We start from the raw sequence: 22,258 nt of genomic DNA, 5'->3' as shown, positions 1-22,258 counted from the left end.
AGAAGTCAGAATGGGCACTGTGCATCAAGGATGCGACGTAGGCGTTACTGTCAAATCAGAGTATAATGAGGGCATGCGTATCAAGAGATATTTCTACCACGCAGACAGTGTGCGGCGGCGTCGACGACGAGGGCAGTGGCTCTTGGGCTTACCCGTGGTTGCCGGCAGAGAGGGTACACCCGCCCCGTCAGCACTCGCGATTGAGGTCGACCCAGCAAACGAGATAGTTCCAGATGTGATATCTACAACAGCCATGGGCTCCGGCTTGGCCGCCATGTTGATCGCCAGTCCGTCGGGAGGTGGGGTGGAGACGGTAGCGGAATCCCCGCCATCGAGGGAATCAGATGGGGCGTTTGTCGATGAAGTCTGCGGGCTGAATGGTTCGCCACTGCCGGGATTGTTGGGAAGGAATCTGTCGGTGCTTGACTCTCTGCCGGCCGAAGGGTCGCCATTCGAAGACTCGCCATCCAGGGGTGCGGTGTTCACACCGTCACCACTAGTGTCTGTGGCACCGATAGCGGGGCCTCCATCATCGGATGTTGCCGCATGGGTTGGTGCACTCCAGTCGCTACTAGTCGAGGAGCTCACGGCGCCGGGGGGGTTACTAGTGCTGTCACCACGTGCGATGGTCCCGCCCATCTCGATGACACCAGCGTCGGTGCCAGTGTCAGAGTCGGCATCATCAGACGTCGGCACATGGGTCGGTACAGTCCAGCCACTAGTAGCCGAAGAGGAACCCACGACGTCGGGAGATGCACCTGTGTCGAAGCCACCAGTGTAGCCACCAGTGTTGGTGCCAGAATCGGAGACTCCGATACCGGACGTCGGCACAGCGTCCCAGTCTCTGGTGCCAGTGGAGCCAGTAACGTCCGGAAGCCCCTCCATGCCGGTGGCACCAGTGTCGGTGTCGGTGGTATCGCTACCGTCGGTTGGCACACCCGAGTTACTGGGAATTGTGGGGCTGGCCTCGATCCTGGAACTGGAATCGTCTGTGGTACTGGTAGAGCTCCAGACGGTCCCAAGGTCGGTGCTCGTAGAGATCACAGTCTCCGCATTGCCGCTGATGTCGGTGGGTGTAACTGAAATAGAGCTCATGCCCACAACCTCCGGATGGCCCCCGATGTCCGTTGGCGCAGGGGACTCGCCAGCACTGGTGGAGATCAACACCTCACTGCTATCAGAGGGCGGCACTCCATCATCGTCGCCACCGGGCAGAAACCCGACCCCACCTCCAGAATCGGTAGTCTGAGAAGTAAGACCGCTTTCGGTTACCGTAACGGATTCGCTAATGCCCGTGGGAGCGACAGCTGACGCAGGCAAGTCACTGGTCGCAGTGGAGTAGTCGTTTGTAGGAGACAACGGGGAGCCGTTAGGGCTCGGAGAGAGGGTTGGCGCAGACGAGTTATCGGCACTTGTGGAGGGATTGAATGACGTTGGCGACTCCCAGGCACTTGTGGATGGTGAAGCGTTGGCACTCGTTGAGGACACGGTCTCAGTAGAGCTCGAGAGTGTCACTCCGTCATCGTTGCCGATTGGTGGAGGAACCACGAAGGGCCATCCTCCAGACTCCGTGGTCTGAGCAGTGCTGCCGCCATCCGTTGGCGTAGCAAAGTCGCTGTTACCCGTAGAAATATCGTCACGCGTGGAAGGGTCTGTTGGCACAGGCGAATCACTGGCGCTCGTTGAGCTGATGGTGGGGCTCGGGAGGTCAGAGATGGAGTTCGTTGGGACAGCGGAGTCACTCGTTGGGCTCGTGCCCTCGGAGGCCGGGGAGGGGATAATGGAGGAAGGATTCGGCGGTTCTGGCATACCAGTTGAGGTTTCTTGGGCGCCGCCACCCACAGAGATGACATCAGTGCCAGTTGGCATCGGTCCCGTGTAGGTAAAATCGAACTTGTCCCTGTTTGGTGCACCAAAGATGGTGCTACCGACAATGAAAACACACAGCGTCGGGTGAGCGATGCAGGCGCTCATGGGAACGACAACACCGGTGGCGGTGACGAGAGGCACGCAAGGCGGTTCACACAAAACGGGGAAACAAACGGGCGGAATGCACGGACCGCTGCCGGACGGGCTAGTGGGCATTGGCGTCTCGGCGGGGTTGTACGATGTGATGTCGCTGTTGGAGGTGCTCGTCCCTGTCGTTGAACTCTTCTCCGACGAGCTACTACTCGAAGCCACTTCACAGGAAGCGGGAGGGTCGTTTTGCCTCCTCACGATAGTTTGGTAGTAGTTATCCGGCACGCCCTTGCACAGCCCACCTCCCTCCTCTTGGAAGATCACTCCCACGAACTCCCGCATCTCCTGGACAGAGTAAACTGTCTCGGCGTCGTATTTGCCCCTGCGTGTCATGGGATCATTCAAAGTGACTCTGCAAACGAGAGTCAGGAGATTGTTCCAGAAAAATGTGGAACCGGCAGAATGGAATGGTCTACTTACAGGGTTTGTTCGGGGTCATCCGGGTTCCTCTGGTAGCCGCTTACCCAGTAGATATGGTCGTCGGTACGCGTAATGAAATGGTCGTGCGCGGACCCTTTTGTGATTCCGACCATGGTGAAGAGATTGCTCGACTCGAGAAACATGTCGGAGAAGTGGTCCTTTGCTGTCGCTCTGTAAGGTGGGCCGCCCCAGATATCGCGGTACCACAGGGTTTGGGTTCGAAAGAATGGCCTCATGATCTTTATCTTAGTGGACTTCCATTGACTGAACACTCACCTCGCCGACATCCCCAAGACGACAGTTTTGCTGCAACCCCGCAGCCTTCGTAGCTGCGCGGAAAAAGGCGCCAACCCACCTTCTATAGTCAGCGGTCTGGAGGCTGAAAGAGGCCCTCATCTGAACACCACACCACGCCACACCACACCACACCACACATCACGTACCAGCCAGATCCCGGAACAGCCTCATACGTGTCCCTGATGTCCGTGTAGGAAACATCTTCCTCTGGAAAACCTGGAAGCCTTATCCAAGCGGCATCGTGCTCAGATTTGGTTGCATCACGAACCCCAACTGTGTCTTGAATGATCCTTTGCCCCCTCGGCCGTGAAGCGAGCATCTGAGTGAACGCTACTAGCCAGCAGTTCGGCGTTTTCACCTGCAGTAGATCTTCTGGTGCGGGTTCACCTCCAGGTCCATCCGTCCAGAATGGCTTCGCTTCACCGGGACGAGAGCACTGTGATGCTCGCTTGCGTGAGGCATCTGGCGAGGTGCATTGATTACAACTCCAGGAGCCGCTGAGCTCGCCGCTGTTCAGTCGAATGGCTTGTTGAAGTTCGGCGCTTCCCACCTCCATCCAAGGAGTGGTGAGGTCAGAGCAAGTGCGCTGGAGCTCGATTTTGAAGGTTTGGGTCCGAACCTCCGGTGTGAAGCTGGTTTGTGAACATTGCCCCACCTCTATCCCTTCGCAGATGGTATCGATTTCCATGGTCATCTGGGCGCCACTCGCGTCGTAACTGGGGCTGGCCTTAATGAGGTTGATAAAGTCAAAGGGGGCTTCGCTGGGAAGTGACACGTTACGAAAGACTTCGTCCACTTTGAAGCTGGCGTGGTCCACACATGGCGCCTCACAGCACAGGGACTCTGATGCGGGGACAGAAATGACTCTCGGTTTCTGCGTGGTGTCGCGCACAAATGTTGCTCTCCACTGCGAGGTACAAACGTCCTCGGCGCGGCGCAGACGCTGTGCGTTCTGTGCTTGTTAGAATTCTCTGAAGAAGTCGCTCACCTGTCCAGTCAAGATGCCCCCGTGGACAGAGTGACCCAAGGCAAGCAGCACCAACAACTGCCACCCCAACATTGTGGTGACTAAGAGTGAGGGGAATGAGTTGATTAGATGAGAAACAACTCTTCTGGCCACAGAGGGTGACCTTATATACCGAAAGTTTGGCTGCATTCCCTCGCCGACGTTGCTGCCCCAGTGACTGAAAACGACAGTACCACATCAAGGGTGCAAGCGTCTCGAGGCACAAGAAGGAGAAAGCGTCTCTGGGCACAAGAAGGCGAAGATGTTTGGAACAGTTGCTGTTGACCCCAGAAGAAAATTGTGTTGTGTGCTTAGAACCAGAGCAATCTCGGGTCATATGCCGCACAGACGCGTGAAACGCGCGATGCGACGCGCGCCTCACACACCTCGGAAGTGTTGCGGATCATCGAATGCGTCGAGGTTGTCCCTGCTGCGCAGATGAAAACGCTCCGCACTCCCTTGGCGTTACAGAGTCAGGGGCCGGTGCAGCCATGAGCTGTTTGGATCAGGTGCTGTGGTTAGCCCAGATCGTGTTGAGGGTGTGCACTGTAAGTCGGTGCCGACGCGTCAGTGTCGGCTCCAGGGCGTGAATCTCAGGATGCTTGGCGAAGAGTCCAGACCATACATCACGCACCAGGGCTTCCAGGGAGATAAGGGCGTTGGTATCAGCTGCGGAAAAGGCACTTCACTCTGGGTTCGGCCCCACCCCCCCCCCATGTCTGCTCACCTTCCGCCGGGGTCCGTCCTCCGAAAGGTTGAAAGCAGCCGTGGAGATGAAAGATGTAAACCTACTGTAGTCGGTTGACTCGAACGTGTCAGGAGGGCGTAAGTCGTGAAGTACTCACAGCATGTTGTTGCACACCGTGTGTGTATCGGCATGTCCCTCCACTGTCTCCAGACGCCATGGTTAATCTTGTTCCCGCTCCTTATGTAGATCCGAGATCTAAGTAGAGTGTGATAAAGTTCTGGCCGCATTCTCCGGACACATTAGAAATGGGACTCGTCGCAAACAGCTTCGCACAGGGAGAAAAGCGCCGGGTGGACTGGTACGAGGGTGGGCAACAGACTGAAGCGGTTGCGAGAGCTGACTAGGTGCGCTTGCTCCAACCTGAGTTTGACACGTCGATGGTTGCCGACATGTCGCCAGCGTGTCGTCCCAATGGATGAGGAGGATGATACTGGCACCAAACTGCTTGACGACCATGAGAGTGTCGACCGGTCCCTCGGAGCGTGACCGAGGGGTAAGCGTGTCAGGTTACGACGAAGAGGTGTCACATGTGTACTTACAGCACGCACATATACTGGTTAAAAAGAGCCCATAAGATCCAAGACGCTGTACTGGTATCAAAGGTCCGGACCATTGACGAGGGTAGGGACATCTGTGGGGGCACTGAGACACTCCCCTGTAGTGTTTGGATGTCTTGCACAGCATGCAGGACACCCTCGGGGGCCGGTGTGCACATACAGTACCCACAGTATGGCGACAGCGCGCCGAGGTCACTGGTGTGAGTAAAGGTCACCGTATTTTTTTGGCGAAGGTTGCTGTCCCAAATGTGAGAAAGGTGGTTTCCAGGCACCGAGGGTCGATTGTCGGGGTGTCCTTTAACCCTCTCCTCCGTGACAACGAGACAATTCGAGACAACTTCACATCCATCCATTGACCATTCGGCCTCACAGACCGACAATGATGGAGGCCGCGACATCATCACTCGACTACGCCTCGTACCCTCACGTGGTGGACCGCATCGTGTCATACGCCGACGATTCGTGCTTGCCAGCTCTCCGCGCGACATGCCGGGGGCTGCACCTTGCAACCGCCCGCCGAATGTACTCGCACGTCGTTGTCCGCGTATCCAACCAGCCTGTGGAGAAGCGGGAGCAGGGCTTCGTTGTCAAGCTGTTCGCGCCATCCACCTCTGAACCGGCATCCCGCCGTGTCCCCGGGCTACGGTGGCCTGAGCCGGCCATCGAGCACCTCCAGTCGCACCTCGACGTCATTGACCTCGAAGACGCGCGCTTGGTGCGCAGTGGGAGATGGAGCAAAAAGGCGCCCGACGCTGTCGAGCACTTCAACCTCGCCGCGCGGGCCCGCGTTATACGCCGCTGGGACCAAACGTATGAGTACAACACGAGCGCCGGCGATCCGTTCAGATGGGACGATAATGGCAATCAGAACCAGGTGCTCATCACGTTTGCCGACTTCACCGTGTCCCCGCCGGTGCGCGATGCCGTGTCTGGCGTGCCCGGAGCTGTGAGGCTCAGCCCTGAGGGCAATCACATGCCCGACATCAATATTCGCTCTCGCTTTGGACCCCGACCACGGGTGATCATCAACGTGCGATATGACCCCCGGCAACCCGACCTGCGTGATGGCAGGCTCGACCTGGTCTACGACGATTCTTGCTCGGAAGTCGTCTTAATCTTCACCCCAACAGATCTGTGGACCGGCCCCAGCATCCCCAAGCCCACGTCTCGACACTACTGGCTCAGCCCCGACCCACCGATGGGTTGGTTGTGTGGGCTCATGACACGCGCCATGTCCCAGGTCCAGCGGAAAGCCTACAACGATATATACCGCCAAGAGCGCAGTCCCGGTACTCGGTTTGTCTTCGTCGGCGCAGAGGTACTCGACGGCAGCTGGGTCGACTCCGCTGCACTCCCCTTTGGCAACCCTGTCACCAATTCCGACCTCGCGGCCGGCTTTGCGACGGCGGTCGAGAAAGCGTGGCTCGAGCGCGGGCTTATCATATCCGATCAGCAAAAGGTCAGCCCCGAGGAACGGGTGCGCTGTCTCACCGAGATGCTCGTGGAGCGGGGCGGGTGGGATGGCCTCTTCCGCTTCGTCACGCTCGATGAGTGGAGGGCCGAGGTGGATGCTCGGCTTTTCGACTTGGCCACCATCCCGCCTGCTAAGCCACTGTATGTCCCTGATAAGGAAGCAGGGATGCGGATAGATCGCGGGTGGAACTAGATGACATCGGACGAGAGCGAGATCTTCTTCAGCATCATGGGTACCGATCTGGATACCAATGTTGTTAGGTCGTCAGCCTCACATGATAGAGATCACATCCAGCTGGCCAGAACCTGCGGCTGGCCAGTGCCGTGTTGGAGATGACTCTGGAGGAGCTAGTCCTGCTCGGCGCGACTGGCTGGCACCCTCGTGGGGAGGTTGTGCACGGGCACTGATGCAGCCGGTGGCACTCGCCGTCAGTCGCCCGCCCACATCCACAACAAACGACAGGTCTCCACGAGGTAATCGATACGATGCAATGCCCCTCATTACTCGCCATGCATCTGGATGAGACCGATTTGCGCCGAACCTATACATAGGCGCCGGGACCCACTCAGGGCCTCAAACCAGCCACAGGCCACTGGAGACACGGCCCTGCGGTGCTTGGGTCACTGTGGTTGTGTGCTTCTCCCAAAGGTCAGGTTCTCATCCCAGATGCCAAGCAGCACAAGCTGACGACTCCTGACACTTCCTACCAGCCTCCTTATCTTCTCTCGTCTGATTGCTATCGGCTGCGCACGCCAGAGGCTATAGCTGACCAGTCCGAGACAAAGACGCCGAGGGATGCCGAGTCGGCGCGGATCTGACTGGCGTGGTTCGTGGCGACTCTGCTGCCGGGTCCATGGGTCTGGGTTGTCACCATAAGGCACTGTCCGCAGCAGTCTCCCGTCGTCGGATGTCATGTATCCAGAGTCCCGTGACGTCAGGTGCTAATTCCAACTCTCTTATCCTTGACACTGTCGTGTGCCACAACGTAGACATTGTCGCGTGCATGCCGTCCAGGCCGCTCATTTCCCTGACGCGTGCGTCCCGACGAGCAACCCCTTCCAGAGCCAGTGGAGATATCAGACACCGACACTGGTGAGCTGGAGTCAGTTGCCCCACCCAGTTGTTACGACATGCCTCCGCGGCATCGCGAGGCGGTCACACATTCCCGCGGCCATCATCTCCTCTGTCAACACCAGGCACTCCCGCCGCTTCGGCATGTCCTCCCGCAAGATGTCCGCGTCGAGCACCACGTCACATGAACAACATGACGCACACGCCGTTTCGCAATGTCCACCTCGTTGCCCGCATCTCTCGCACCGCGCTCAGACATGGCTTGGCAGCCACCCCCTGCCCATCGCTGATCGCCGACATGCTGTGATGCTCCTTCACGCTCGGCTTGCTCGCCTGGTAGGCTGCCAGGCGTCGGTGGGAGCAGCACCATAATTGCCAGCCCTCGCACCCGATCGCGGTGCAATGGCCCCAAGCTGTACTACCGAGTCGCTTCGTCGCAGCCGAACACTGAGTACTGCGCCGCAGGACCCGGCAACAACGACAGATCGGACTGTTCAAAAGCCTGCCCGAGCGAGACTGTTCTCTCCCCACCTCGTCATCTCCGTCCTCACGTCGATCCCGATGTTGCCCCCTCTCAACCAGCACCAACGGCGCGACAAGGGACGCCTCAGCTTGGTGGGTGTGCTCGCCGCCCTCGCACTCGTTGTGGTGGTTATTCTCGGTGTCGCGCACGGCTCCGCACCGACTCACGGCCATCTTAAACGTGACGACGACGGCAACTTCAAGGAGGCGAGAGGCATGGCCCCGAGCGGTAACTGCGACGACATCGCACCGATTGTGCCCCGCGCGTTGGTCCTCGGAGACCCGGGACGCTACCTCCTTTCGAACCGCAGGTTCAATATCCGCGACAGACCCCAGACGCGAAACTACCACTGGACGGTTTCCGAGGTGCGCTCGACGCCTGGGGGTGTCCTCCGCCCGCTTGTTGTCGTCAACGGCCAGAGCCCCGGCCCTATCCTTGAGGCCAACCTCGGCGATGAGGTCTTCATCCACTTGACCAACGCGCTCGCCAACGCGACGACGATCCACTGGCATGGCATGCTTCAGAACGGCACGATCTTCATGGACGGCGCAGACGCGATCACCCAGTGCTCGATCCCCCCCGGAGGCAAGATGATCTACCGCTGGAAGGCACAGGTGAGTTGCGGGGCCGATCAGGTGGCTGGTGGCTTGGCGGGTATCCTGACACCACACAGAATGTTGGCACGTACTGGTGGCATGGGCACACAAACGAGCAGTACACCGACGGCCTCTTTGGCCCTCTGATCATCCACTCGCCCACCGAGACTGCGATGGTCAAGAACCCCTATGACGACGAGTACACGTTCATTCTCAACGACGCGTACAACACCATGGCGACGTCCCTCATGCCGCGCTTCATGCAGCCCTTCACCGGTATCAACGGTAACCCTGGTGACGAGCCTTCCCCAGATGGTAACATGATCAACGGTGTCTCGAATGCGCGCTGTGCCTACCTTCCCTCCAACCAGCACAAAGACGCCAAGCGGGACGAGATGGGCACCCCGGCCGCGGTGGGCAGCATCTACAACGAGACCAACGTCTGTGGTAACGCACCGCTTGGCCGCTTGAATGTCAATCTGGCGCCTGGCAAGACGTACCGCCTCCGCCTCATCAATGCAGGCACCCTCACCACGAGCGTCTTCAGCATCGACAACCACCAGCTGACTGTCATCGAGGTCGACGGTGTCAGTGTGGAGCCGTTCAAGACGTGGAGCGTCGAGATTGCTGTCGCCCAGCGTTACTCGGTGTTGGTGACGCTGGACAAGGCGCCCGGCGCCTACTCGATCCGCACGGCGATCGTCACCGAGGACCTCAAGTACACTGGCCCGAACTTCAACAGCACAGTTCTGTCCGTGCTGCGCTACGGCAACTACTTTACCAACCCGGTTGACGCGCCCGTTCCGGACGCGTGGAACACCCTCCCCGAGGCGAGCGCCGAGGCCATTTTCGTGCCCGCCGACAAGCTTGACGCCCCAGCCCCAGGCCGTGTGGAGTACCTCACCTTCCAGGGGCGCGCCGACCCCTCCGACAACATGATGCTCATGTACTTCAACAACACGTCGTGGAGGCCCCTGCCCGCCGGCCAGTCTTCGTTGAATGCCATCCGTTCCCTTCCGGACGCGATCGTGCACAACTCGACAGCGCTGGAACAGGAGCCTAGCCTCGGCCACCAGGTCTCGTACGTCAACCAGGATGCCAACGGTGTGTTCGACCTCGTCTTCAACAGCCTCGACGATGGTCCACACCCGTTCCACCTGCACGGACACACCTTCTGGGTCCTGAGCGTCGGCACTGGCCCCTTCACCGGCCCGACCGACGGACTCAGCCGCGTCAACCCTCCGCGACGCGACACGGTCATCATCCCCGGGAATGGCCACCTCGTCATGCGCATCCGCACTGACAACCCCGGTGTGTGGACCCTCCACTGCCACATCGGCTGGCACATGGCTACGGGCCTGCTCTTGACGATTACCAACCAGCCCGGCGTGATCAAGGGTCTCAGCATTCCACCCGACGTGGCAAGGCTCTGCAAGGCGTAGGGGTAACGGTCAAGGACACTTTTAGGGGGGACGGGATAGGGACTTTTAGAGGAACGTGGGCACGGACATCTCTTTCTTGCCATATTCACTTTGAGTCAGTATAATGAATGCCATGACATGCACTGCAACGGCGGTTTGTTGCTGTCGGGATCAGAGCACATCGAGCTGAGCCGTTTCACTATGTCGGAGGCGATGTCGGCAACATTGGACGTGGAGAAGGCCGGCCAATCCGGCCGTATCTGCCCCCACCTCAGGTCCCTTCTTCTAGTCGGCACCTGCGCTACTCCCATCGAACTGTTGGTGAGACGGTTTCCACACTGTTGGTGAAACGGTATCATGCGTCCTTGCCATGGACGCGGCAGGGGTTCGACTCCCTTACAGTGTAGAGCAAGAGAGGATCGTGAGATCGCAGTTCCCTTTTGCCGTCCTATTTGCTCGCACCGTCGGTCAGGGAAGGCTGGCGGTGCGGTGCCACTGGTGACGGAAGTGCGCAGGCGTCAGTACACGGCTGGATAGTGTGTTACCCTGTGTGGGTTGGTGGGCCGGAGTCAGTTGTGACCCAATGCAATAGCGATACAACGTCGGAGCCCAGTCGACTTCCGAGACCTAGAACTCGTCGCGCTTGCTCCGCTGCTTGTGTTCCAGCACTTCTGCCGAACCGACCCCTGGTACGGAGCGTACAGAGTGCACGACCGAGTCGCCCTTCGCAGACCACAGATCGCCAGAGCGCTTGACCGGCTCGCCAGCTTTGGAGGCCACCTCGAAGATGTACTCGCCATCGAGCTCGCCCACGGGGCCGCGGTACTCGAGCTTCACGTCCGGCTGGGAGGACGAGGACACAGCAGCAGCGATTGCGTCCGGTGGGAGGTCTGAGGACACGTGGATGTAGGTGTGGTCCGGGAGGAGGGCTGGCGGCTTGTTTGGGGAGGCCATGGCGAGGAGCGCGGCCGGGAGGAGGGCAAGGAGGGTGGTGGGGCGTATTGTGGCGGGTGGGGCGGTGCGTATGGGAGATTGGATTGATCACGCAGTCTCCGAGTCGATAAGACTAGAGAGAAACAGCGAATGTGACGAGAAATGAGTGAAGGAGAGTGTGAAGAACAAAGAAGAGACATCAGTTGACATGTTGAGACCTTGTCGTCATCGTGGCCATCACACAACCATTTCAGGCACGGGCGGGATCAAATTCTACCGATAGCCACGTGGTCCGGTCCAAGAATTTCTGAAAGATCGAAGATACGGAGTTGAGTGCATCTCGACAACAACTGCACGTACGACACTCTACACTCACAAACATCAACATGGGCAAGCCTTCAGCAAAGGCCCTAGGAAAGAGGAAGGCTCCAGGTGGAGGAGAAGGAGTGAGTGACGATGTTGCGGTCCCCGGGTACTCGCTCACACCGCAGGCGCCTAAGAAGTCCAAGCCCGGCAAGCCAGCCAAGGGCAAGGCCACCACCGGCTTCGGCGCCGACGATGTGGAGCGCGCGGACCGCGGGCCAACAGGCAAGCCGAAGCGCCGCCCCGATCAGCCCAAGAAGGTCAAGCTGCGTGACCAGAAGGTCATCCCTGTGCCGAAGACGGCGTTCGCTTCCGACGGCGAGGACGACAGCGACGACGACATCATGGACATGGACCTGGGCGAGGAGGAGGGGCTGGAGGTCGGCACCGCGGGAGGGTTCTTGGCTGGACTGGATACCAAGGCTTTGTCAAGGTGAGTGATGCGCCGCGAGCAGTGCTGACGTTCAGGACGACCAAGGAGACGAAGCGCATCCATGCGAATGAGAAGAGCCGATCGAACTTCCCTACAAAGGCGAAGAAGGCTCCGTCGGTTGCCTCGGCGTCAGACATCTCGGACTATGACTTTGACTCGGACATCGAGTTTTCGGACGACGAGGAGCTCGGCGCAGGGTACGACGACGAGGATGATGAGGAGGATGACGATGAGGCCGACGGCTCGGATGACGACGAGGACGAGGACGCCTCTGACTCTGGCTTCGACTCTGAGCTGAACGCCGGGTACGACAACATCTCCGACATCTCCGATCTCGACGATGAGGACGACGGCGCCGACCACCCGAAGCGCAAGAAGCGGGCGGATTCCGAGGAGGCCGAGTACGAGATGGCTGGCCGGTCGCGGTGGGCGGCAAAGGAGGAGACCAAAGAGGACGACATGGTCGAGGTGGGCCGACTGCCCATCAAGCTGCCTACCGGCGAGGTGCAGCTCGTGGAGGGAAGCACCAAGTTCCAGAAGCCGCAGCCCAAGAAGCCTGCCGCTCCCAAGCCTGTCGAGCCCGAGTCGGAGGAAGAGTCGGAGGACGACGCGTCCGACGTCGACGCCGAGGCCGAGCGCATGGCTGCCCAGCCTGGCCGTTTCGGACGGATGGGCGTCGCGGAGATCGTTGCGGCCAAGGGGTGGAAGACGGCCCAGCGAATGGCGGCGGCCAAGGAGCAGATGGCGACCATTGGTGCCGAGGTGCTCGGCGGCGGCGAGCTCATCGACGTCGCTCCCATCCTCACGCGTCTGTCGACCTTCTCCCTGCCGACCGTGCCGAACCCCGAGGGAGACGGCACGCTGCCCGTCCCCAATTCGGTCCGTGCGCTCGGTATGCTCTCCCTGCTTGCCGTGTACAAGGACCTCATCCCCGGCTATCGCATCCGTGCGCTCACAGCTGCTGAGGAGTCCGAGAAGGTCCGTGACGAGGTGCGCAGGATGCGCGAGGGCGAGAAGCTGCTTGTGAGGAACTACAAGACGTACCTCAAGTCTCTGGAGGCCGAAGTCAAGGGTGAGTGTGCAGCTGGCGTGTTTCTCTTCACCGAGCTGACATCACGCAGGCAAGAGTCCTCTCGGCTCCGTGGCGCTTAAGTGTATGGCCGAGCTCCTTGTCTCGGCGCCCCACTTCAACTTCTCCGAAAACATCATGGGCGTGCTAGTCGGACGCATCGGCCGCAGGTCATGGGACGACGACTCGGAGCTCATCCTGAACTCGTTCGTGTCCGTCTTCCGGTCCGACAACACGTCGACCTACTCGCAGGCACTCGTCCGTCTGATTGCTCGTATGATCAAGGAGCGCAAGTTCCAGGTCCACCCCAATGTTCTGTCCTGTCTTCTGCACCTCCGCCTGCGCACCGAGCTCTCGGCGATGTGGGAGAAGAAGAAGGGCAAGGGACGCGACCGCCGCGATCAGCCCGAGAAGAAGTTCAAGTCGGAGATCAGGAAGCAGTGGCAGACCAAGAACCAGCGCAAGCGCGAGAAGGAGCTCAAGGAAATCCAGAAAGAAATGGCCGAGGCTGAGGCTGAAGTGGATCTGGAGGAGAGGCAGAACACTGTAAGTGGTGTGGTCGTGGCGGAGTTGTTCAAGCTGACACGCCACAGCAAACAGAAACTCTCAAGAACCTCTTCGTCCTCTACTTCTCCATCCTCAAGTTCCCCGGCCGCTCACCACTACTTCCAGCCGGTCTCGAGGGTATCTCGCACTTTGCCCACCTCATCAACATTGACTTCTTCCGCGACCTGCTGCAGGTGCTGCGCAAGATCATTGCCGACACACTAGACTCGGATGACGACGAGCTCGACGTTGTCGGCTCACATAAGCGCGTGCGTACGCGCATGCTGGGCATCGTGACGGCGTTCGACCTGCTCTCTGGACAGGGTGAGGCGCTCAACATCGACTTGAGCGATTTCGTCAACGAGCTGTTTGTGCTCCTCCGCCCATTGGCACTCGACACTGGCATTGAGGACCCGCCAGAGATGACTCAGGCGACAGCACAGGCGGCCGCAGTGCAGCGCAACGCTGGCGTCAAGCGTGCAAGCGCAGACAGGCCACCAGCACACACGCTCTCGACCTCGGCACTCCTCTTCAGGTGTCTCGAGAGCGTCTTCTTCCCCCGCTGGTTCGGCGCCAGCGCTTCCGCCCCTCCTCTCCGCGCAGCAGCCTTCGCCAAGCGCATGTGCGAGTGCGCGCTCTTCTTCCCGCCCGCGACGGCGCGCGAGGCCCTCAACTTTGTGCGCCGCCTCGCGACCAAGGAGACCAAGCTCGCCAACCTCCTCGACACGGAGGAGCGCATGTTCGACGGAGTGTACCGCCCCGAGATGGACGACCCGCAGCTCACGAACCCTTACACGACTAGTCTGTACGAGCTCGACGGGTTGGCCGAGCGTCACTGGGAGCAGAAGGTCAAGGCGGAGGCGAAGCGGTTGCGGGACGCGCAGTTTGTGTAGGCACCAGGGTTAGAGGCGAGTCTGTACGTTAGAGGGGCCATTGCATGCATGCATCGGGAGTTGCGCTGGCAGCTGAGTTTGTGGGCTCCGGGCCATGCGCCACACACGTGGTCACCATCGCCGTTGTCGCTGGGCCCTGAAGCCGAGCCGACTCGGACACGGGCTGTTCTGACTTTTCGGCGTCACCGCTTCCACCACCATCACACACCCTGCCCAGCAGCCCCACCACAATGCCCAAGAACCTCGTCGTCTTCGACTTTGACTGGTCCTTCGTGGACCAGGACACGGACCGCTGGGTCTTCGAGGTGCTGAGCACCAAGCTCCGCCGCGCGCTGCAGCAGCGCAAGACGAACGGAAGCCAGTGCACGCCTGATGTTGTGTGAGTGTGCCGGGCGTCAGCCCGGCGAACAGCGGCGCCGTTGCCTCTGTTATCGTCTCTGCGTTTATGTTCGGCGGAGAGGGGGCACGGGGCAAGGCGCACCCAGATTAGAGCTCGGCTGACCCCCTCTCAGCGACCAGACCATGGCGGACCTCTTCGACGCCGGCTTCAAGAAGGAGCAGGTGCTCGACGCGCTGAGGATCCTTCCCTTCGTGAGTGTCTGCGGCGTGCAGAGAGCAGACTACGGGCAGGCAACAGCTTGAGCGCTCCCTTTCTGGCACTAGAAGTGCCCTTGCTATGGCTCTCTCTCGGCCGTAGCAGCTCACTGACGACCCCGCAGCACCCCGCCATGCGCCGCGCCGTCACGGCCCTCAAGGACCGCGGCGAGACCGACTTCCTCTGCCTGTCCAACTCGAACGTGGTGTACATCGGGACGATTCTTGAGGTGAGTCGCCGAGCGGAGCGAGGCGGCTGCCGATCCTCGCCAAGCATGCTATCTCGCCTTCCCTCCCTCCCCGCGCACGTTCGCTCACCCCACGCCTAGCACCACAACCTCACCACGCTCTTCAACGAGGTCATCACCAACCCCGCCCACTGGGCCGGCGACCGCCTGCACATTGGCCGCCGTGTGCCCGCCGACGGCCCGCAGCACACGTGCAAGGTCGGCTGCCTGGCAAACATGTGCAAGGGCGACGAGCTGGACGCGTGGGTCGCTGCCCACGGCGGCAAGGACAGCTACGAGAAGATCGTGTACGTCGGCGACGGCGGCAACGACTTCTGCCCGCTCCTGCGCATGCGCAAGGGCGACGTCGCGTGCGTCCGCAAGGACATGGAGCTGCACGGCCGCGTTAAGGAGGAGGGCGAGCAGGAGGGCCTCAAGGTCGAGGTCAAGCTTTGGGACCAGGCTTGGGTCATTGACGAGTGAGTCGGCGGCAACGGTTGGTTTGGTGTGGTCGCTGACTTTGCAGGATCTTCTCCGAGCTCTAAGCACGAGTCTAACGGGTTGACGTACAAAATGCCTCAACGCCAGAGTAGATGTAGAGTAGTAGCATGCAATGTAGATGGGGTAATGCGGTCTATGTGTGCGGCCGGGTGCGCCGGCGCCTACTCCATGTCGACGTCCTCCTCGACTTCCTCCTCTTCCTCCTCCTCGTCACCCTCGAGATCGAGCGCCTCGACCTGTGTTCCACCGCGCACGAGGACGCAGCCGGAGCGGCGGCCAGCGCGGCCATTGAGCGCAAGCAGCCAGGGGTCGGCGGTGAGGCCGTGTCGTCGCGAGCTGCCGAGGCTGCGGCGGCGGTCGATGGGCAGTGCGGCGCGTGGTATGCTCTGGAGATGGGTCAGCTCGTGGGCAGATCTGTGACCCACCTCTTCTCCCAACGCCGCGAGGTCAACGATTGCCATTAGCTCAGCCAGAGCGGCGACCTTCGCAGTGCCTAGATGGTGCTCGCCCCCAGCGTCGAACACCACCGCAAGATCATCGTTGTCAAAGAATGCAGCCTGGGTGATGGTGCCGTCTTCAAGCTGGAGACGCGCCGCGTGTACCTCGCCGGAGTTGAGGTCGTGTGCGACGATATCCAGCCCACTAGGGCCCGTGGCCACGAGCCAGCGGAGGAATCCGATACTCCGCTCTGCCAACGGTGTGTTTGGTAACGCCGTAAGGAGGGGGTCAGGTGTAGGTTCCGGCGCGGGCTTCCGTGGGCGTGAGGAGGCGATGATGGCGCTACACGCAGCGACTAGGCTGTTGGCCCATGGGAACGGCTCGCGTTCGAGGACGCGGGGTGGTTCCTCCGGCGCGATGGGCTCCTTCTCATTGTCGCCAACTGTGTCGGGTGACGATGGGGCGAACGATGGCTCGTCCGGCCGTGGAGAGGCACGCGACGAGCTCCAGCTGTAATCTGGTGCCTGCGGTGGAGAGGCGACGGACTCTGGCAGTCGTGGAGAGCCGGTGAGGCGGGAGAGCGTATTGCGGATCGTCGAGTCGAGGTTGAGCACCGTCGGCGTCGTTGGCCTCGGCAAGCCCTCAGGCAACAGATCGTTCGCCGAGCCGACGGGAAAGTTCTGTCGGAACTGCGAGTTGACAAACCCGTTCTTCATGAACGACCACACGAGCTTGATGTCGTGCGTGACGATCGGCACCGAGTCGTCAGTGATGGCGGCCGAGCGCGAGATTTCTGCTGTCAGCGGGACCATGGAGTGTACGCACCATATCGGAGCCACTTTGACCATTCTGCCGAGGTCGCCTCTTCCAGCTCGGAGGCTTGGCGCATGTCCTCGACCAGCAGGGAGAATCCGCGGCATATGTCCTTTGCCGTCGCAATGCCCTTGGGGTCAAGGACCAGGTCCGATTCGACGAGGTCGGAGGACCAACCCGCCATCTCGTCGAGCACGAGCATGATGCGTTCCAGGGCGGGGGTGATGCTCTCGGTGATGACCTTTTTGATCGTGCTGAAAGCAGTCTCGAGCGTCGACTCCCACTTGGCAACCGTCTGCAGGGTTAGCCTTGGCTCACGGCACTGCAACCCACCCTGTTCGTCATCCGATTACCGAGCCACTCGGCCACGGCAGGCCCACTCCGGCTGATCATGAGCAGGCGGAACAAGTCGGCATGCACGTCAGGCGTCGACACTGTGGTCAGCTCCATCCCTCAAGGGCACCCACTTCCTTGCTGCTCGGCACACGTCTCGAGCTCCTCCCTCCAAATCATAGTCTGCTTCTCGCTCTCCTTGAACGCATTCTGCGCCGCCTCGAGCCCACGCAGAATCACGTCCAGTAGCGTTTCGAGCTTGTCGGCGGATTCAGCGAGCGCCAGAGTCGAGCGTGGCGTCGGTGTCGGCGTACCGTCTGGCAGTAATAGCGTGCCAGTCAGCAGCGAGGCCGTCGCACCGCGTGGCGATATGGCCAGTACGTCTGGAGACACGCGTGGCGTCGTGGGGAGGAGGGAAGGAAAGGTCGCGAGCTTGGGGTTGGCGCCGGGCTTGGCCTTTGCCGTGGGCTGGATCGGCGCGAAGGGGTTGAGGCTGGCGTCAGCTACCTCTGCGATACGAAGCTCACATGACAGGTTTGGGCGGGTCGACTGGCGTGACTCGCGGCAGTTGCTCGATGAGGTTGAGTGCCGATCCCGGCTGCGGCGTGGGCCAGCTTTCAGCTCCCTCGAGCCACCGCATCTCCCACCACGGGGCGCGGGTACGGTCCGTCACGGCCCCATAGTCGATAGCTTGCAAGCTGCCGAACAGCGCGCGCGGCGCGGGAACCGACTTGATAAGCTCGCCCGTGTGCACTGAGCGGTGCTCAATAGTGCTCTTATCCACCGCGGAGGCGGGGTTCGCAGCCGGGAAGGAAGGTAGTCGCAGCACGAACAACGACAGCACCAGCCCTAGCCAATGTCAGATCACAGCCGTAGAACGGGTCAACTCACCGCCCCGGCTCCACGCGAGCCCCAGTATCCTCCCGACAATATCCACCTCCCACACCTTGCTCCCCGACGCCATGCGCCACAAGGCCACCTTTGTCCTCCCCTCGTCCTCGTGCAACAGGACGACCAGGTCCATTGTCGGATTGCAGGCTTCTGGGTGCAGCGAGTGGGGTTGGGCCAGGTTGATGGTCGACATGCGCGTGAACGCCTGCGAGGGCGCCACGGGGGTGTCCATCTTGGCGAAGAGGTGTCGTGTTGTCGTGTGTTAATGGTCGAGATGGACGAGGTCGAGGTCGTCTGTCTTTGTTGTTGTTCGTCGCGTCGCGAGTGATGTCAGCGGAATCAAATCGCCAGTGGTTCGGTGGCACTGAGGCGCCCTCAACAATGTCCACACTGCACGTCGAGCAAAGCTCACTGCAGAGCCCATACAGCCAAGCATCAGCTCTAGGCTGCACTTGCGCTTCTTAGCCCCTTCATAACACTGTGGATAGCAACGTTGCGCCGAAACCGAAGTCGAAAGCAACACACGGCAAGATCCGCCTCGGCACTCACGTGACCCGCAACTCGACTTCGAACCGGAGCTCCGCTCCTCTCACTCTCTCTCCATCGCACTCTTCGCACAAACGCTTATGCAGCGCAAAGCGACACACCTCGCCCGACCTCTTTTCCGCCAGCTCGTCCTCCTCGCTCCCCCGCTCTCTCGCTCCGCGTCTACGAAAGACGCACCCCCTACCCGCCCGAAAATGTCCCAGTCGCTAGAGTACACGCCCGACCGGGGCGCCGAGCTGCGCGAGAACGTCGAGGGCGTGCTGGCTGAGATCAAGGCGGCGTCGGCGGCAGGCCACGAGGTGGGTGGTGTGGCTGACTGATCTGCTCAGAGGACAGTCCATGTCGAGCTCGCTGACGCTCGCCCCTAGGCCCGCCTCGTCGCCATCTCCAAGATCAAGCCCGCGTCCGACATCCAGGCGCTGTACGACGCCGGACACCGCCACTTCGGCGAGAACTATATCCAGGAGATGGCCGACAAGGCGGCTATCGTGAGTTGCATATCCACACTCTGGCCGACCGCCGCACTGGCTGACTGACGCCGCGCGCAGCTCCCCGCCGACATCTGCTGGCACTTTGTCGGCTCGCTCCAGAGCAACAAGGCCAAGCTGCTCGCGTCGATCCCGAACGTGTTCGTCCTCGAGACCCTGGCGAGCGTCAAGCTCGCCGACCTTCTGCAGAAGGCGCTGGCTGGGAGCGGACGCGTGCTGGATGTCTACCTCCAGGTCAACACGTCGGGCGAGGACGCCAAGAGCGGCATCGAGCCGCTCACTGCGTCGAGTGACGACACTGCGCCGCTTGTCGCCTTGGCCGAGCATGTGCGCGCCGCTTGTCCTGCCCTGAGGGTCCGCGGCCTCATGACTATTGGCAGCTGGGAGGCGTCGCATGCCGAGGGTACGCCGAACCCCGACTTCGCGGCGCTCAAGGAGACGCGCGCGAACCTCGCGCGCATCCTCGCCTCCAAGGGCGTGTACGCGTCCGCTGAGGAGGGGGTTAAGAGCCTCGAGATCTCCATGGGCATGAGCGCCGACTTTGTTGAGGCTGTCAAGGACGGCTCCAACTCGGTCCGCGTGGGCACGCGCATCTTTGGTGCGCGTCCGAGGAAGCAGTAGTACATTGCATGTTGCATGGTATAATCTATAGGGTGAGCGAGGGGAGGAGCACAGTGAGCGTGTCGGCGACGGCGTTGCCCTGGAGCTTTGCGGCTTTGACAGCGGCCTTGATCACCTCGTTGACCTCGCTTGAGCCGAGATGCGCAACGAGCGTCACGGCGTTCGCCTGGATCTCGCCGCTTGGCCCGGCCTCTGCGGGAGCAATGACAGCCGCCACAACATCGACGCCGCGGGTGGTGTTCTTGTCGCCCACTTCGACGTCCACTTGGCCCTCGGCTGCTTCGATCGCGCTGCCGTCGAGCTCCTCGAACCGCTCATGCACGTCCTTGGACGCACCCTTGACGTGGTGCTTCGCCAGCAGTGCGCTGGCGACCTCGGCCTTGTCGCCGATGGCGGCCTGCAGCGCGAGGGCGACCACCGCCTCATTGAGAAGAACGGGGTACTTTGCACCAGAGATGAGGAAGCGGTTGAGAGCGCCGACGATCTCGGGTGAGGTGAGCTTGGCTCGCGCAGGCTCAACCGCGGCAGTGACTGCCTTGTCGGCCCCGGCAAGGGCAGAAGAGTCAGACAGCGACCTGGTGGAAGCAGCCAGAACACGGTCGCCCTCGAGAGCGATCGCTGGGTCGTCGGTGCGCTTGAGGAGAGCTAGCAGGGGGTCAAGCCCGTTTGGCGCAGCAAAGAAGCGGACGGCATTCGGAGCTGGTGGGTGAGCACAGTTGTGGGAGCCAATCACCTACCCTCCCGCACGAGGTTCTTGATAACGCCAATGGCACCGCCCTGCACACTGCCAACAATATCGCGCTGCTCAACCCAGGGGTTAAGGTTAAGCACGCCCTCAATCACACCAGCGTCGCCGAGAATCTTCTTGTTCTTGGCTGGAATGGACAGGTTACGGAGCAGACCAACGAGCGAGTGCTGCGTCCTGACTGGTGTGCTCGGCACAAGAAGGGCAACAAGCGAGGGCAGGATGAATTCCTCTTTGAGCAGTGCTTCGGACGCGGCGTCTGGGTTGTCAGATGCGGCCACTGCACCTTGAAACTCACCACTACGGGCCCGGTTGCCATACGCCAGGAGCGCAACGGACACCAGGTCCTCGCGATCATTCTTCGACAGCCAAAGCCTGATCCTTGCCCACACCCAGTCTGGGATCTTGTCTCCAGCCTCCGACAACAGGTGGACAATCGCTTTGGCGACAGACCCCTTGGCTGTGCCCAGAGCCTTCTCCGTCTCCTCGGCCTCCTCGGCGGATACCTTGGTCTTGAGCCAAGGCGCAACCTCGGCATTCTGCACAAAGTCGAAGAGACCCTCGCTTGCCGACTTGTCCTGCAGCACAGCAGGGTCGATCTTGTCCGCCTCGGCAAACCTCTCCAGAATCGCTGCGGCGTTCGTAGTGATATTCGCGTCCGCCTCCCATGAGTTGCCGACCGAGTCGGTGATGTCCTCAAGGTCTACTGGAGCCTTGCGAGGTGCTGCTCCTTCCAGGGCCGGGATGAAGAGGGCCACTTCCTTTGCTGACAACGAGTAGGCCGGGGCGCCCTCTGCCATTGTCAGCTGGTGTCCTACGTGCGGTCCGAGCTGGGAAGTATCGGGCCCAATGACGGTCTCGCTTCTCGTCACTAGACGCTTACACTCACTCTCTGGTAAAGCCTCGTCAATCACATCATAGATCCAACCCACGATGGCGGCGCGGGTGGAGTGGTCGTCACCAGCCCACACACCGGGGGTGTACAGGTGGTTACCGAGGGAAAGGAGAGTACTCGTAGCCTGTGCAGTTCCGAGAGCCTTTGAAACTGCAGCTGCTAGAGTCAGTTGAGACGAAAATGACTTCTTGCCTCAGTTCTCACGAGTTGATCCCTTCGCCAAGTTGTACAGGCTGGCTACAAGAGGCCGCAGAACCTCCAAGCGGAGGCAACGACCAAAGTCAGTACCGAGGATATCGATCAAACGCTCCGGGTAGTGGGCCGTTGCAAGACGGTCAACGTTGGAGGCTGTAGCGGTCAGGTTACTTGCGGTCATCCTGACCTACGAGTCTCCGCAGCCAAGTTGGCAGCCGCCCGGCCGACCTGTTCCAGCAGGCCTTCATATTGCTCTGGCCTGGGGGTGGGTGGCTTCTTCTCAAGGATGCGAGCGAGAAGGAGCGGGAGTCCAGAGTTTCCGACGTGGTCTCGAACGCTGGCTGCGATGTGTGAGCTTGTGCCACAGTCATCCAGATGCCAGTGACGCACGTTCCCGAAGGTCCTGAGCGAGCTGGGCGAGGATGGCAGCCTGCTTGCCGAGGTTGTCCGCGTAGCCGTCATTGCCCTGATCTGAGCGATGAACCAGCTCTCCCAGCTGCTGAACAAGTGCGTCGTCAGTGTTCATTGTGTCTTGCTTTAGATAGATGTCAAGATGTCAATGATGTGATGCGTGGTCGATGGTCGGAATGCACGGTTGCTGC

The 22,258-nt window shown here is 60.7% G+C and overlaps 8 protein-coding genes and 1 non-coding gene across 9 annotated transcripts; 5 read left to right on the top strand and 4 right to left on the bottom strand.

Moving 5' to 3' along the window:
- Positions 1–93: 93 nt before the first annotated feature.
- LOC62_04G005396 (uncharacterized protein) lies at positions 94–885 on the bottom strand (the record flags this gene model as incomplete). The annotated part of the gene is made up of 1 exon (XM_062771928.1): positions 94–885. One exon carries the CDS (start codon positions 883–885, stop codon positions 94–96), a length of 792 nt encoding a protein of 263 aa, XP_062627912.1.
- A 4,541-nt stretch (positions 886–5,426) lies between these two features.
- On the top strand, positions 5,427–6,713 carry LOC62_04G005395 (uncharacterized protein; the record flags this gene model as incomplete). The annotated part of the gene is made up of 1 exon (XM_062771927.1): positions 5,427–6,713. The coding sequence occupies one exon, from the start codon at positions 5,427–5,429 to the stop codon at positions 6,711–6,713; it is 1,287 nt and encodes a 428-aa protein (XP_062627911.1).
- Positions 6,714–8,153: 1,440 nt separating this feature from the next.
- On the top strand, positions 8,154–10,153 carry LAC1 (Laccase-1; the record flags this gene model as incomplete). Its single annotated transcript, XM_062771926.1, has 2 exons — positions 8,154–8,729; positions 8,789–10,153. 2 exons carry the CDS (start codon positions 8,154–8,156, stop codon positions 10,151–10,153), a joined length of 1,941 nt encoding a protein of 646 aa, XP_062627910.1.
- Positions 10,154–10,467: 314 nt separating this feature from the next.
- Positions 10,468–10,538, top strand: LOC62_04G005393. The gene has a single exon. It is a non-coding gene; the product is annotated as a tRNA-Gly (tRNA).
- A 221-nt stretch (positions 10,539–10,759) lies between these two features.
- On the bottom strand, positions 10,760–11,086 carry LOC62_04G005392 (uncharacterized protein; the record flags this gene model as incomplete). Its single annotated transcript, XM_062771925.1, has 1 exon — positions 10,760–11,086. One exon carries the CDS (start codon positions 11,084–11,086, stop codon positions 10,760–10,762), a length of 327 nt encoding a protein of 108 aa, XP_062627909.1.
- A 331-nt stretch (positions 11,087–11,417) lies between these two features.
- NOC3 (Nucleolar complex-associated protein 3) lies at positions 11,418–15,820 on the top strand. Its single transcript, XM_062771924.1, has 10 exons — positions 11,418–11,511; positions 11,557–11,861; positions 11,897–12,933; positions 12,983–13,476; positions 13,524–14,365; positions 14,587–14,748; positions 14,882–14,960; positions 15,089–15,193; positions 15,293–15,669; positions 15,717–15,820. The coding sequence occupies exons 1-10, from the start codon at positions 11,452–11,454 to the stop codon at positions 15,733–15,735; spliced, it is 3,480 nt and encodes a 1,159-aa protein (XP_062627908.1). The 5' UTR covers positions 11,418–11,451; the 3' UTR covers positions 15,736–15,820.
- On the bottom strand, positions 15,820–18,426 carry LOC62_04G005390 (uncharacterized protein). The gene is made up of 7 exons (XM_062771923.1): positions 18,167–18,426; positions 17,803–18,124; positions 17,410–17,768; positions 17,276–17,376; positions 16,955–17,237; positions 16,117–16,925; positions 15,820–16,077 (listed from the first exon to the last, which is right to left on the bottom strand). The coding sequence occupies exons 1-7, from the start codon at positions 18,396–18,398 to the stop codon at positions 15,853–15,855; spliced, it is 2,331 nt and encodes a 776-aa protein (XP_062627907.1). The 5' UTR covers positions 18,399–18,426; the 3' UTR covers positions 15,820–15,852.
- A 357-nt stretch (positions 18,427–18,783) lies between these two features.
- On the bottom strand, positions 18,784–22,237 carry LOC62_04G005388 (uncharacterized protein). Its single transcript, XM_062771921.1, has 9 exons — positions 22,047–22,237; positions 21,848–21,997; positions 21,666–21,809; positions 21,456–21,617; positions 20,865–21,359; positions 20,559–20,825; positions 19,261–20,520; positions 19,081–19,200; positions 18,784–19,011 (listed from the first exon to the last, which is right to left on the bottom strand). The coding sequence occupies exons 1-7, from the start codon at positions 22,180–22,182 to the stop codon at positions 19,847–19,849; spliced, it is 2,028 nt and encodes a 675-aa protein (XP_062627905.1). The 5' UTR covers positions 22,183–22,237; the 3' UTR covers positions 18,784–19,011; positions 19,081–19,200; positions 19,261–19,846.
- On the top strand, positions 18,907–19,821 carry YBL036C (Pyridoxal phosphate homeostasis protein; the record flags this gene model as incomplete). The annotated part of the gene is made up of 3 exons (XM_062771922.1): positions 18,907–19,011; positions 19,081–19,200; positions 19,261–19,821. The coding sequence occupies 3 exons, from the start codon at positions 18,907–18,909 to the stop codon at positions 19,819–19,821; spliced, it is 786 nt and encodes a 261-aa protein (XP_062627906.1).
- Positions 22,238–22,258: the final 21 nt, after the last annotated feature.

Source organism: Vanrija pseudolonga, chromosome 4, assembly GCF_020906515.1.
Source record: "Vanrija pseudolonga chromosome 4, complete sequence".
Classification (NCBI taxonomy): domain Eukaryota; kingdom Fungi; phylum Basidiomycota; class Tremellomycetes; order Trichosporonales; family Trichosporonaceae; genus Vanrija; species Vanrija pseudolonga.
Note: the sequence above shows the minus strand (reverse complement) of the source record. Positions and strands in the feature narration are given on the sequence as shown.